At 39.5% G+C, this 15,529-nt stretch overlaps 1 protein-coding gene across 3 annotated transcripts in view; it reads left to right on the plus strand.

Annotated features, from left to right (window-relative positions):
- The window catches only part of DYNC2LI1 (dynein cytoplasmic 2 light intermediate chain 1), a 40,483-nt gene that overhangs the window by 23,716 nt on the left and 1,238 nt on the right, over positions 1-15,529 (plus strand). For 2 of the 3 annotated variants that reach the window (XM_090281221.1, XM_090281224.1), the window contains 2 exons: positions 2,511-2,608; positions 3,034-3,126. In XM_090281221.1, the coding sequence (XP_090137347.1) occupies positions 2,511-2,608; positions 3,034-3,126 (191 nt within the window). The remainder of the gene's footprint in view (positions 1-2,510; positions 2,609-3,033; positions 3,127-15,529) is intronic. The other variant, XM_090281223.1, reaches the window with a different exon arrangement.

Below are 15,529 nucleotides of genomic sequence, written 5' to 3' on the forward strand. Positions count from 1 at the left end.
AAGGAATTTTACAATTTTGTTCAGTTAAGCTCCTCATCTTTCTACAGAAGCTATTTTCATCTTGAAGATCTTTGGGCCTAGCAATTCTTTATACTCTAGGGTTGTCATAGTTTGGTTTTAAAGTCTGGTGCATAGTACCTTTTATTTCCCATTCCCCATTACTCTTACAAGCTAAAGTTGTCTCGACTTCAAATGTAGAGAGATCTTTGTAATGAGATTATAGATTGAATTGGAATGAGTATGGTTAATTGGAATAGAGATGAATTGGAATAGAGATGGTTAATGAGTGATCATGGGGACTGATTTTTTTTTATTTTTATAATCATAATTAGTACCAACTTACTTCAGTTGCAGTAAGAATCTGTGTACTGATAGATAATACTGGTGGAAATATTTTACCCATGTGTGTAATTGGAGGTCAGAAAAAGGTTGAGAATTACTGAATTTAAAAATCATGGACCTCATCAAAATTAAAAACTTTTGCTCTTGCTAGCACATGTGAAAAGGATGAAAAGACATGTTATAGTCCAGGAGAAAAGATTTTCAAACCACATACCCAACAAGCAACTAGAATCTAGAATATATAAAGAAATCAACAGCAAAAAACAAACAAATAATCCAATTAAAAGATAGGCAAAAGGCATGAGCAGACATTTCACTGAGCATACATTTGTAAGTACATACAAATGGCAAATAAGTACATGAAAACATGTTTAATATAATTAATTATTAGGGGAATTAAATTTGAAACCACAATGAGATATCACCTCACACTATCAGGATAGCTAAAATAAAAAATAGTGACAACCCCAAATGCTGACAAGGATGTAAAGAAACTGAATTATTTATACATTGCTGGTGGGAATGTAAAATGGTATAGCCAGTCTTGAAAACAGTTTGACAGCTTCTTATAAAATAAGTATGCAGCTACCATATGACCTAGAATTTTGCACACAATTCATCCTAGAGAAATGAAAACTTAGGTTCACATAAAAATCTGTACAAAAATGTTCATAGAAACTTTACTTATAATAGCCAAAAACTGGAAACAGCCCAGATTTCATTCAACGGGTGAATGAATAAACAAACTGTGGTACATTTCTAATGTAGAATACTACTCAGCAGTAAAAAGAAACAAACTATTGATACACAGAACTTGGATGCATCTCCAGGGAATTATGCCAAATTGAAAAAAAAAAATAGCCAACCAGAAAAGGCTACATACAATATGATTCTTTTTATACGAAATTTTTAGAAAGAGAAAATTTTAGAAATGGGGGAATGATTAGTAAATATCAGACATTAGAGAAAGACTGTGTGTGGGAGGTAGGAGGGGATAGCTTGAGAAGGAGGTGAGTGTGATTATAAAAGGGCACACAAGGGACCATCATGATAATGGAGTTGTTCTGGATCTTGACTGGTAGTGGATGCTTGAACCTACAAAGGTGATGAAATTGTATAACTTACACACACACACATGCTTGCACACACATGACAAGTAAAAAACGTAGGAAAGCTGAATAAGATCCATGGATTGTATCCATTTCTTTCCCACCAAAGTGTTAGGAGGCCCTGAAAGATCAATAGTGAAACAATTTTAGTGAACAACATAGATGCTGAAACATATTTTAAAAATCTTAGGTTATAGTTTGAAAATTACCAAGAAGTGGCCCAGAATTTTTGAAAAATTTCAAGTTAAATTATACAAACAATATATAAAGACCTTCTCCTAATAAAATGTCAGAATAGAACATATAAGGATCAAGTTTGTATGTATCTTTCTAGACAACTTTCTATATATGTGTATGTGGTATAAAAACTAGTTGTTTTTTAACATATTTGTATCATTCTGTAGCTATTATTTTGAAATTTGTCTCTTTTACTCAATGTGTCTTAATGGTTTTTCCATATTAATGCTCTATATACAAACAGGTCTCTTTTGTATTTGACTGCTGGATATTGTTACACAGTAATTTAGCTCATTATCTTTCTATTGATTGCCTTTTCAGTGGTGGCCAATTTTTCACTAATGAAATGATGCTGCAGTGTGAAATCCTTAATACACATATGCAGGTGTTTTAGGAAAAACACCCAAAACTGGAATTACACATTAATAGGACATGACCTTTTTTAGTATTTTAATAGTATTTAGTAGTGCCAAATTACCCTCCAGATTAGCTGTCCCAATTTGTACTCTAACCAACAGCACATAAAACTGTTTTCTTATAAATTCACATGCACAGGAGAATATCAAAAATGTATATTTTTGCTTGGTAGCAACTGAAGTGTGGGGTTAGAGAATTCCAGTTTACTCATTATTGTCTCCTCTTCTTCTGGTACTGGAACCTGCCTTGCTATGCTGGATTGGGGGAAATTTTAATTGTGACTATAATAGGGTGAGGAGACATGTGTGATCTAAGATTTATACTTTTATAAGTGTCATCAGTTTTATTGATAGAGTTTGAATGTTTTAATCGGTGAAGTCATTGAAGTAAGCCTTCCAATTTTAGGGTCTCCTCCTGTTCCCGATAATGACATTGGAAAGTTTCATGCCCGTTCACCAATGGAGTTGTGGAAAAAAGTATATGAAAAGTTCTTTCCACCAAAGGTATATATTTCTAATTATTTTAAAGCAAGAATTTTTAGCACTATTCAATGGTTATTGGGAAATGTTCCAGTGGGCCTATTATGATAACTTTGTTTTCAACTCTCACATTCAAATATTAAACAGTCACTTAAAATGTACTGATATGAGGCACTGTGGGGGTTAAAAGGTGGGTTAGGACACAGTTCTCGCTCCACTTTCAAACAGGTCTCTCTGGCAGTTAGATGAGGGAGACATGATCGTCTGAAAGGAGAAGAAGGAGAGAGGACCTGGTGGGATTTGAAACAGCCCTCAGTGGTGATCATAAAAGATCACAGGGAGCCTTCCATGGCTGGCTGAGGAGTGGGGACCTGGTTTGTGAGACAGAGAGCAGGCATCAGAGGTTTTGGGTTCTGGGCATGAAATGATTTGGAGAGTTGTAATTTCAGAGTATCAACACACTGAAAGATATCAAGGACCCTCCAGAAAACACTCAGTATGCTGAAAGTGAAGTTGATGAAATGAGAATTCAGAAGGATCAGGTATTATCCTAAACATTTATTTTATTTCATCTTCACAAAAAATACCTCTAGAATGCCATAGGTTTTTATCCATTTATTTACTTAATGGGCTTTATTTTACTTTATAACTATTTAAATAGTACATCTTCACCATAGGGGAAAAAAAAAACTGATATATATCAAGAAAGAATTAAAAACCAACTATCTCTCCACCTCCCAGAGATAATTTAATGTTCACATATCCTTTTTGGATTTTTCAGTTTATGATGGGTAGTGATTCTGCTGGGAGGACACTGTGGTAATATTCTTTTGTTTGTGGGATTATTTAAAAGGGCTTGTTTTTTATTCGGACACTCATACATACCTATACTTTTTTGTACCAGAAAAATTAATTACTACCCAATCTGAAAGCACACAAACATAGCTGAAAAATTCAGGATCCCTGAGCAAAGTGCTTAAAAGTGGGAAATTCCACCTATGCCTTGTAATACACAAGTCTGAGGCAAGAATGCAAAACCTGGCCAATTTATTGTGACCCAATACTTAATCTTCCCAGGTCTCCTTGTAGTTTGATAAAATGAAACATTGTGTTGCATCTGACCTTATGTATGTAAGCATATGTGTAGTCAACACTGTACATGGACTGCCCAACAGCCTCTCAGGGGCGATTGGTAGAGCCGTGTCATGTGGACAGTTACACTGTTGCAAGGAGAACCTGCACACAACCATCCACTGTGTATTTCTCTCAGCACTATCCTTCCTCCATCAGGGACCCTAGCATAAGCAAGCAAAACATTTTATTTCGATCTAGTCCAAAAGATTTTTCAAAAGTATGTCATAAATATTTAGAGGGATTGTAGTGGTAGCAAAGTAACAGGCACATTGCAATCCCTTTCAAAAGTCCAATGGCTAAAATTTGTATGGAACTACAAAGACCCCGAATAGCCAGAGCAATCTTGAAAAAGAACAAAGCTGGAGGCAACATGCTTCCTGATTTCAAACTATATAAAAAAGTTTTAGCAATTAAAAACAATATGGTATTGGCATAAAAAGACATGTAGATTGATGGAGCAAAATAAACCCACACCTATATAGTCAATTAATTTATGACAGAGGAGCCAAGGACATGCGGTGGGACAAAGGACAGTCTGTCTCTTCCAATAGATGACTTTGGGAGGATTGGACAGACACATGCAAAAGAATGAAACTAGACCACTCTCTTACACCACACACAATAATCAACTCAAAATGAATTAAAGACTTGAATATAAGACCTGAAACCATAAAACTCCTAGAAAAAACATAGAGAGTAAGCTCCTTGACATTGGTATTCTCAGTGAATTTTTTTTTTTTTTTTTTGGTATTTGACAACAAAACCAAAAGCGACAAAACTAAAAATAAGAAAAAAAAAGGACTTCCGGCCAAGATGGAGACTTAGACGGACATGCTCGGTCTCCCTCTACAACTAGAGAGGAATACAACTACTTCAAAACAAAAGATAACTAGAAATTCCAGAAAATAAAACTACACGGAAACCCAACGTACAAAGTTATAAACCAGCGGCGCCCTTTAGGCAGGTAAGAAGAGCAAAAGGGGGAGGTGCTGTTTGCGGTCGCACCAGGGACAGCGGCAGGGAGAGCAGTCTCAGCTGCAGTCTAACCCCGGCAGCTCGCGGCCCCAACGCTGGGAAAAGCAACCACCACATCGCCCTGAACAGTGAGGCTCTGAGGGCGGGAGGACGGATCCCAGTCTCCTAGCGGAATAACTGCAGGAATCCATCTTGGACCTCTGCCCCCACACAAAGCGCCACAGCGCTGCGAAATAGGTTGCGGATAGCCACTGGTTGCTGGGCAGCGCGGCGAGAAAGGTTGCTGGACCACCGCCGGTCGCTGGGTTGTGACGAGTACACAGGCACTGCCCCCTACAGCCGGCCCAAGAAAGCAAAACGCATCTGTCAAAATGAGGCAGACAACTATAGAAATCCCGGTGGCGCAGCTCGCCAGGCAACAGATGAAGAACCTGACAGATGAACAAATAAGAAACCTGTCAGAGGCTCAGTTCAGGGCCATTGTTATCAGGTGGCTTACAGAATTAACAAAAGATCTGGAAAAAGATGAGAAAGAATTGAAAAATACTCATACCGAAAGGAACAAAACCTCATATGAGACAGATGGTGAGGAAATAAAATACAGAGTTGAAATCAACAAACCAGAACATAGAGAAGGAACAGTCAACCAGTACAGAGAGAGGAAACGGGAAGCAAGGACGAGAGGATCAGAAACCTCTGGGACAGCTATAAGAGATCGAATATACGGATTATCGGATTGCCAGAGGGCGAAGAAGAAGAACTAGAAATTGAAAAATTAAGTGAAAATATAATAAAGCAGAACTTCCCAAACTTGGGGAAGGAAATAGACTTACAGGTCCAGGAAGCACAGGGAGTTCCAAAACAACTGGACCCAGGGAGAACCACTCCAAGACACATTATAATCAAATTGTCAAAAGTTAAAGATAAAGAGAGAATCTTAAAAGCAGCAAGAGAGAAGAAAAGAATCATGTACAAAGGGGTCCCAATTAGACTATCAGCTGACTTCTCAAGGGAGACCCTGCAGGCAAGAAGGGACTGGCAAGAAATATTCAAAGCAATGAAAATCCAAAACCTACAACCACGAATACTTTATCCAGCGAAGCTGTCATTCAGAATAGAAGGGCAGAGAAAGTGTTTCCAGGACAAAATAAAACTGAAAGAGTTCATTAGATCCAAACCACTGTTACATGAGATGTTAAAAGGACTGGTTTAGAAAAAGGCGGATCAAAACTATGAACACTAAAATGAAAACTGTATCACAAGAAACAACAACAGAAGCTAGGGAATTGAAGCAAAGGCAAACTAAATAGGCAATGAGAGTGGAAAAAGAACTATAGATATGGGGAGCATATTGGGGGGGAGGTCAGCAGGGAAGGGGAAGGGGGACAGGGAGGGAGATGGTATAGGAATTAAGAAACATCGTAGGAGGGAATGGAATAGACAGAGAGGTTGAGAAGAACTATATGTACAACCAATGGACATAGACTAAAAGGGGGGGACAAGGGGAGGGAGGGGGGCCACTGGGTGGAGGGGAGCAGAGGGAAGGGAAATTGGAACAAATGTAACACTGTAATCAATAAAACACATTAAAAAAATAAATAAGTGGGACTGCCTCAAACTAAAAAACTTCTTAACAGCAAAGGAAACCATAAAAGAAAAGAAAAGACAGCCTACTGAATGGGAGAAATATTTGCAAAGCATATAACTAATAAGTGGTTAATATCCAAAATGTGTAAAGAACTTAAACAACTCAACACCAAACAGACAATCCAATTTAAATATGGAGAGAGGACCTGAACAAACATTTTTACAAAAGGGATATAGATGGTCAGCAGGTTCATGAAAAGATGCTTAACATTACTAATCATCAGAGAAATGCAAATCAAAACCACAGTACCTTACATCTGTCAGAATTGTTATTACCAGAAAGACAAGAAATAACAAATGTTGGGGAGGATGCGGAGAAAAGAGAACACTTATGTGCTATTTATGAGAATTTAAACTGGTATGGTGTCACTATGAAAAAGAGTACAGAAGGTCCTCCTCGTACAGGAGAACTACTGTATGATTTAGCAATTCCACTTCTGGGTATTTATCCTGAGAAAATGAAGACACTAATTCAAAAAGATATATGCACCTTATCTTCATTGCAGCATTATTTACAATAGCCAAGACACAGAAACAACCTAAGTATTTATTGATAGATGAATGGATAAGGAATGCATATGTGCACGCGCATGTGCATACACACACACACACACACACATGCACACACACATAGTGGGATATTATTCAGCCATAAAAAATAATGAAATCTTGCCATTTGCAACAACATGCATGGACCCTGAGAGTATATGTCAGGCAGAGAAAGACAAGTACCATATGATCTCACTTATATGTGAAATCTAAACAACAATGACAAAAACCAAGCTCATAGATACAAAGAATGGATTGGTGGTTGCCAGAGCAGGGGGTGCGTGATAAATCAAATGGGTGAAGGGGGTCAAAAGTAGAAGCTTCCAGTTATAAAATAAATCATGGCGATATACGGCATGATGAGTATAGTTAATAATGTTGTGTTGCATATTTGAAAGTTGCTAAGAGAGTAGATCTTAGTTCTCATCACAAGAAAAAAAATTCTGTAACTATTTATTGGCAGATGTTGACATATGGTGTATTTAAGCATTATATTGTGTGCCTGAAACTTACGTAATGTTGTGTGTCAATTATACCTCAATTTCAAAAAAAGTGAGAGGCATGTTGTAAGAACAGTAAAACGACCTCAAGTAACCCTTATCATGTGTACATCTTGGCTACAGAGATTAGTTAGAAGTCATCCCTGAATTAATATTTACCTAGAAGTCAGTGACTAACTGCCATTGTTGATAAGAGTATCTGTTCATATTGCATAATGATCCCTTTTATTACATTTATATACATAGTATCATTAAAGGGCTAGGGTATTTCTGAGTATCATGAGTTTCCACATCCAAATTCATCTTCCCTGACTTAAAATCGTAAGAATTTTGAATGGAACTGGAAATCAACAGATCCATAATACTTACATTATCATTCTTCACTCACCTCCTATACCGCACTGCTCCTTCACTAAATTCTGTACTCTCTTGGCTGGGGAAATTTTTTAACCTACCTGAAATCTTATAATTTCCTAATTTTGCCTCTAAACCAGTTTCATTTGTGGTGTTTTAGTAGATAAATTGCGCTGATTTCAGTGTGCACACATAGTACCTTAACATAATTTTATGCTTCTGCTTTAAAGTTATCCTAATGATTACCAGTTGATGGTCAATTATTTAATTGATATCCAAATTTGTCTTTATAGTATCCAATATTTTAAATTTGTAGATTATTTCATGGCCTTACATTGTTTTCAACTGTGTTCTGATACAGAAGCTGACTAAAGTATGAGAAAATTCTCCATAGATTGTGAAATATTCCTAATACTTTCTCTCTGAACATTTAAAAATACATTTTTTGTATGGACAAGATAGTTAATGCTAGTTTTATTAACACAGCTGATGAATTCATCTGTATTAGGAAAAAACCTAGACATTTGCCTACAGCTCTTCTCCATGTGGCCTGTCTATTTTTTAAATTATGATTTATTCCCACTTAACATTTTACAGTGAAAATAGCCATATAATCTTTTGATTTTATCTGCCATTTAGAACAATAATAATCATTTAAAAAATCTTGCTCAAGGTTTCCCATAATTACAGAAAAGTTGATCCTTGCTGTAAATGCTTAAAGAAGTCTCCACAGTCTTCTTTGTCTGCATATCTTTAACCCAAATAGTGACTTTTGGTTCTTGTGCTTCTTGGAAGGAAAGATGACATCCTGTTTCATTAAAATATGATACAATTGCATATGAGTGGAAGGCTGGCCTTGAGCCTGTCTAAGACCAATGTGGTCCTCCTATTGACTCTCTCCCCACCCACAGGCTCCATTATTAGTGGCTTAAAAAATCATCAGAAATAAAAATAAATAAATAAAGTCCAGGACCTTAGGCTTTGGCAGTGAAATTAGAGCACATTCTAAGATGGAGAGGCTACCTCGTGAGTTCCATTCAGTTCATCCAACATTTGAGCCTTCAAAAAAGCCCTGAGTCATATAATTAGTCATTAAGCTGGAAAGATAGGTCCATCATTCTGCCCCTAAAAAACTGCATTTAATCCACACTTCTATCAATTAATCCTGCCAGCGGGGGAGGCATGGAGACACAATGTTCCACACTACCTTGTGTCAGTCCGTGGTAGTAGGACATGTCATTTGTGATAGCTATCCAAAACTGCTCTTGCTCCCGGTCCCCAGAGATGCATGGAGATCCTCCCAGTCTGCAGAATCAGTCTTCACAGGTCTGAGGATCAGTCTCAAGACCCCTTGGACCTTTCCTGTAGACTAAGTATCTTTACTAATTAACTCTCTTAATTACTCAGTTTCTTTTTAATTTTTTAATTATATTTTATTGATAATGCAATTACAGTTTTCCCAATTTTTCCCCCTTTTCCCCCCTTCACCCAGCACCCCCTATTCCCTCAGGCAATCCCCACATCATCGTTCATGTCCATGGGACGTGTGTAAGTTCTTTGGCTACTCCATTTCCTATACTGTACTTTACATCCCCATGGCTATTCTGTAACTACCTATTTACACATCTTAATCCCCTCACCTCTTCATCCATTCCCCCACACCCCCTCCCACCTGGCAACCATCAGAATGCTCTTGGTATCCATGGCTCTGTCTCTGTTCTTGTTTGCTTACTTTGTTTTCTGGATTCAATTGTTGATAAATATGTATTTTTTGCCACTTTATTGTTCATAGCTTTGATCTTCTTTTTCTTAAATAAGTCCCTTTAACATTTCATATAATAATGGTTTGGTGATGATGAACTCCTTTAGTTTTTTCTGGTCTGGGAAGCTCTTTATCTGCCCTTCCATTCTAAATGATAGCTTAGCTGGGTAGAGCAATCTGGGCTGTAGGTACCCACTTTTCATGACTTTGAATATTTCTTGCCAGTCCCTTTTAGCCTGCAAAGTTTCTTTTGAGAAATCAGCTGAATGGCTTATGGGGACTTCCCTGTAGTTAACTAACTTCTTTTCTTTGCTGCTTTTAAGATTCCCTCTTTATCTTTATCTTTAACCATTGGAATTTTAATTAGGAGATGTCTTAAAGTAGGCCTCTGCATCCATCTTGTTTGGGATCCTCTGTGCTTCCTGGACTTGCATGTCTATTTCCTTCACCAAATTAGGGAAGTTTTCTTCCTTTACTTTTTCAAATAGATCTCCAATTTCTTGCTCTTTCTCTTCTTCTGGCACCCCTATGATATGAATGTTGGAACACTTGAAGTTATCCCAGAGGCTGCTTACACTATCCTCACTTTTTTTTCTTCCTTATGTTCCAAATCATTGATTTGATTCTCGGCTTCATCCACTCTACTATGATTCTCTGTAAGTTATTCTTTATTTCAATTAGTGTATCCTTGGTTTCTGACTGGATCATTTTTATGCTGCTGAGGTCCTCACTAAGTTCCTTGAGGAGACTTATAACCAGTGTTTTGAACTCTACATCTGACAGATTGCTTATCTTCATTTTGTTTAATTCTTTTTCTAGAGTTTTGATCCGTTCTTTCATTTGGGCCTTGTTTCTTTGTCTCCTCGTTTTGGCAGCCTCCCTGTGTTTATTTCTATGTATTAGGTAGAACTGCTTTGACTTTGACTTGGTAGCATGGCCTGATGTAGTAGTTGTCCGGTAGGGTTCAGTGGCACAGCCTCCCCTATCACCCAAGCTGGGTAATTGAAGTGTGTTCTTCATGTGGGCTGAGTACACCCTCTTCTTGTAGTTGAGCCTTGGTTGCTGTTGGCAGGTCAATGGGAGGCATTTACCCAGGCCAGTCAACTGCAAGGACTAGCTGTGACCACTGATTACCAAACTCTGCCTTCCATGGAAGATCAGCAGTGCAGCGGCAGGATGGTAGTGCTCTGATGTTGAAGTGTTTTTTATGATCATGGATGCTGAGATAAATCCAGCAAGCAGGATGACTGGCCAGTAACGAACGGAGGACTGTGGCTTGCTCTGACCAACAGTGGAGGGCAGGAAGCCTCATCGTCCTTTTATTAGGATTTCAAAAGTTACTAGAACAGGGGGTGTGACATTCCAGCCAACAATAGAAGAATTTTACAAGTGAAAGAATTCTTACGAAGTATCATTAATATGTAAAATACAGGCAAGGTAACTCATGGTTTAGCTAGCACCTATCGGGGAAGCAAAGCAGACCCACTAAACCTCAATGCCAGCTCCATTTTAAGACTTTATTAACAAGGAGGCAGATGGAGTACACAACAGAACTCTCTGTTCCCAGGATTCCATGACCCAGTGGCCTTAACAGCCTAAAGCTGAAGGCGGAAACAAGATTAGCTCATCATCTCCTGGGTCATGGGACGACATCTGGGCGGAGGAGCATGAGAATGCCCCTACCCAGAGATCTATGTTCCTGCAACATGATGTAGTCTGTAGCTGTCCACTGGTGCACTGGCCCTGGGATTTCCTGGATGGTGCAGGCCAAGATCAGCTTCCACCTGTGTTCTGCCTGTGGCCACCCTGCCTGAGCTATAAATCAATCTGCAGATGGTTGCTACTTGGCTGGGCTTGGAGATTCCCAGACAAAGCCAAGCTGTGAATCTAGGCCAGCTGCTGCCAGTGTCAGGCCTGGGGCCACGTAGCAAGAACTATTGGGCCTGGGGCTCACTGAGGCTGGCTCTTGCTTGTTTGATAGGATTTAGGAAGGTGTGAAGCATGAGCCAAGGCCAACCATTCATATGGGAAAGTCACTGTTAACAGTTTGGGTGGGCTCATAAGTTAGGTGGGACAGAGTCTTGGAGGATCTCCAGGGTGGGGCAAACAGTGTTAGCTAGGTTGATGGAGTCTCTCAGATAGGGCGTCTGCCTGCTGTCACTTTGACTCTATGACGGGAGTGCTCAGAAAAGGGACTATGGCCTATGCCTGCCTTTCTGCCTGGGAGAAAGCTGTCCCCCAGCTCCCACCTTGATGCGCCACACTTCAGTTCCTTCTAGTATTCCACTGGTGCCTTTCAAGCTGCAACCTCAGTGCTGGAGCTCAGAGAGAGTGAATCTGAGTAAGTCCATGTGGGTTCTTTAAAAAGAATTGCTTGGGACTCCAGAAGTTTCTTCCACCGACTGAATCCCCACTGGTTTTTGCAGCCAGAAATTATGGTGACCTATCTTCCTGGCACTGGAACCCTGGGCTTGAGGGCTTGGTGTGGGGCTGGGACTCCTCACTCCTGAGATATCCCTCCTGAATTGTATCCACCACATGTGGGTGTGGGACCAGACCCTTCCACATCTTCATCTCTCCTATCAGTCTGGAGGGATGAAGTTTCTTTAATTCCATAGTTTTTAGATTTCCATTTTGAGTGATTGTTGTTCTGTATTTTAGTTGTACTTTTGATGTGGTTGTGTGAGGAGGCGAGCATGTTTAACTATCCAAGTGTTACAGAACCCCTGGGCTGCTCCAGTTGAAAACAAACCCACGGGCTCTTTAGTTAGGGGCCCGATTGCCCGCCGCCAAAATTATAACTCTCAATACCAGAGTTTGGTGAAAAGAAAATGAATTGTTTATTTAACAGTTATATAGATTTAGTTATTTGCGGATTTCCGTTGTTAAGTCTTATGCTCTTTAAAACACCCACAAACACATATCCTTGCCTCCCCCCCTTCCAAACCAGGCTAGTTTTAGGGAAGTCAGAGAAACCGTTTCCCTACTTTCCCAACACAGTTCAGCTTTACCAGCAGCTGCCAATCATTCAATCTGATTGGGGAGGTCCTTTCTGTGCTGTGGTGCCCTCCAGCTCTCAATGCAGAACCACCTGGATTCTCAGCCTCCTTGCAAACTGCCTTCTTTCTGCAAACCGCGTGGATCTTCTCTCCTCAAAACTGCATGGCGAGAGCCTCTTAAAGCAGCCTGGAGACCCCTTCTCCAAGCCACATGGAGAAGGCCCCTTCACCAAGCCACGTGGAGGGAGCACACGAGAGAGCGAGAGAGCGAGAGCGAGCGCGCGAGCGCACCAGAGAGAGTCTGAGCGCCAGAGCCAGAGCGCGAGAGCGAGAGCCACAGCGCCAGTGAGAGCCAGAGCCTGAACGAGAGCTTGAGAGAGTCTCAGAGCCAGAGCCAGAGAGAGTGAGAGCCTGAGTCCGAGAGCGAGAGAGAGTCAGAGTGAGAGCACGAGCGAGAGCCAGAGAGAGTCTGAGCAAGAGTCTGAGAGAGTCTCAGCTAAAATGTCTGCAGCTGCTTATATATCCCTGACTGCGTCATCTGACGCAGTGGGCGTTGCAAACAGTTCTGACCATTCACAGGACCTTCCGTAGGCTCTGTGTGCTTTCTATACCGTCCCCTGGTTCAAGACTCCTCCCATCTGCCTGAGGCTTTGGATGCATTAAAGCCATTTTGCATAAGAAAGACAGTAGCCACCAGCCTCAGGCATGTGGAAGCATTTGAAAAGCTGCTTACTTCTCCCCATCCCCCAGCAGCAAACTCTGGGGATTTTTGGACTCCCCTGTTTCTGTAACACAAGTTCTCTCTTTTCCCAGACTTCACATGATCACCAGAAAATACTTCTTCAGTATTTGCTATTTTTTATAGACCTCTAATTATTTTTTTTAAGATTTCATTTATTTGTAGAGAGGAGAAGGGAGGAAGAAAGAGAGGAAGAAAAACATAGATTGGTTCCCTCTTGAATGTGCCCCTACTGGGGACTAAACCTACAACACCGGTATGTGCCCTGACTGGGAATTGAACCAGTTACTTTTTGGTTCAGAGGGTGGCGCTCAATCCACAGGGCCACACCACCAGGGCAGTCCTTTAGTTTTAAAGCACTCCTGATTTTAAGGGAATGTGAGTATAGAAAGTATTTGCTTAAAAAAAAAAAAAAAAAGTACTTGCTGACCCCTTCTACCTCTTTTCTATATTTTTATTGTCAAAGAAAAAAATTTGTGTAAACAATTATTTTTAAGGTCTTCTTAGCCAATCACACATATCTATTTTGAATTTTTGTTTTTTTAAAATTACAGTTTACACTCAGTATTATTCTGTATTAGTTTCAGATGTATGGCACAGGTAGACAATCATGTACTTCACAGAGTGGTTTCCCCAGAACTGAACCCCTGTTTTTAAAAATCACCTTGCTTATAATCCGTGGGCCTATCATTTAAACACACACATACACACACAGATTTACATGTTTAGGGGAAAATGTTACTATCCTTTACTGAAGATGCCGTGTGAGCATTATAACACTGTGATCCATTTATATTTGAACACTTCAGAGACTTTTTGGTTTTGTTTTCACTTTTAAAGTGGCTTTCTAAAGCAACCATAAAGAACTGCAGTATAAAGAAAACCCTCTTACTTGCTAGCCCTTTATACCATTCTCACTTTATTTTGCGTTCACATGATAGCAGGAGTGAAGGATTCAGTGGACATGAGTTCTGTATCATACTATTCTTTCTCCTCCCTCTGGCATGACCTGTGGATCAGCCCATTCTTCTGCGTTTGCTGTCTGAGGAAGGGACTTACTACTAGCAAAGAATCCCAAAGCAGTGCCCTCATTTTTATTACTGGTAAAAATAATTATTGGGGCTTATCTTATGACTTCACAATCTTTGAAGCCATAACTGGTGAGCTGAATTAACTTCATTAGAAAGTTAATAAACCATGCTGTAAAGACTTCATTGGACTCATTAGTATAAAAATTCTTCCAAAGTCTGTATATAGTTTCAAAACTTTTAACATTTAAATTTTAATGAATTAGAGTATAAGTATGAATGAGGCAGTCTGTGATTTTTCTGGAAATGAGAATAGAATTTTATTTTCATAGCAACTATGAACTTCAGTTATGTTAACCAAAGGGCAGTGATTGCTTTATCTTTCAGGGTAATCACTTTTTGCTTATCTGAAATAATATTTTACTTGGTACAGTTTAGACATTGAACATGTAAGAGGCTAGGAGGAGGCAGTCCTTTAGATGATCCCTTTTGCAAGATTTCCACTGCCACTAAAATTTGTCTTTCTTTATTTTATGAATTGTAATAGTTATAAAATAGTCTCGGGGATGTAAAGTACAGCCAAGGGAATATAATCAATAGTGTTATAATAACTATGTATAGTGCCAGGTGGGCATTGGAAACATTGGGAGAATCACTTTATAAAAGATAGGATTCTCTAACCACCATGCTGTATGCCTAAAACTAATATAAAACAATATGGACTGTAATTGAAAAATAAAATTTAAAAAAGTAACATATGCTCAATATGAAAACATTCAAAAGATACAGAAGTATACAAGGGCTGTCCAGAAGGTATCCAGCCACATAATATGAGAAATAGAAACATTTCTTGAAGAAGATAAAAGAAACATTGTATATAGGACAATGACACCTCAGTCCCCTTCAAAGTAGACACCTTGTGAACTCACAGTTCTCCCAATCGCTCTCAGCTGCCCCACATTTTCTTGAATCTCATCGATGGTCTGAACTCTCTTCTCTTTCAAAGGTGATTTCAGTTTTGGGAAAAGCCAGAAGTCACAGGGTGCCAAACATGGGCTGTAGAGGGGCTGAGACACCTGGGTGATTTGATGTTTCACCAAAACTCTGCATGAGATGGGATCCATGAGAGGGCGCATTGATGAAGCTGCCAATCACCAGTTGCCCATAGCTGTGGCCTCTGAATCATCTGAATAGTTTCCATGGAGAAATGTTCAAATTTAATGCAAAATTTGATGCATATTCATTGCCCTACTTGCTC

Source organism: Furipterus horrens, unplaced genomic scaffold (genome assembly GCF_987537825.1).
Source record: "Furipterus horrens unplaced genomic scaffold, mFurHor1.1.pri manual_scaffold_6, whole genome shotgun sequence".
NCBI classification, from domain to species: domain Eukaryota; kingdom Metazoa; phylum Chordata; class Mammalia; order Chiroptera; family Furipteridae; genus Furipterus; species Furipterus horrens.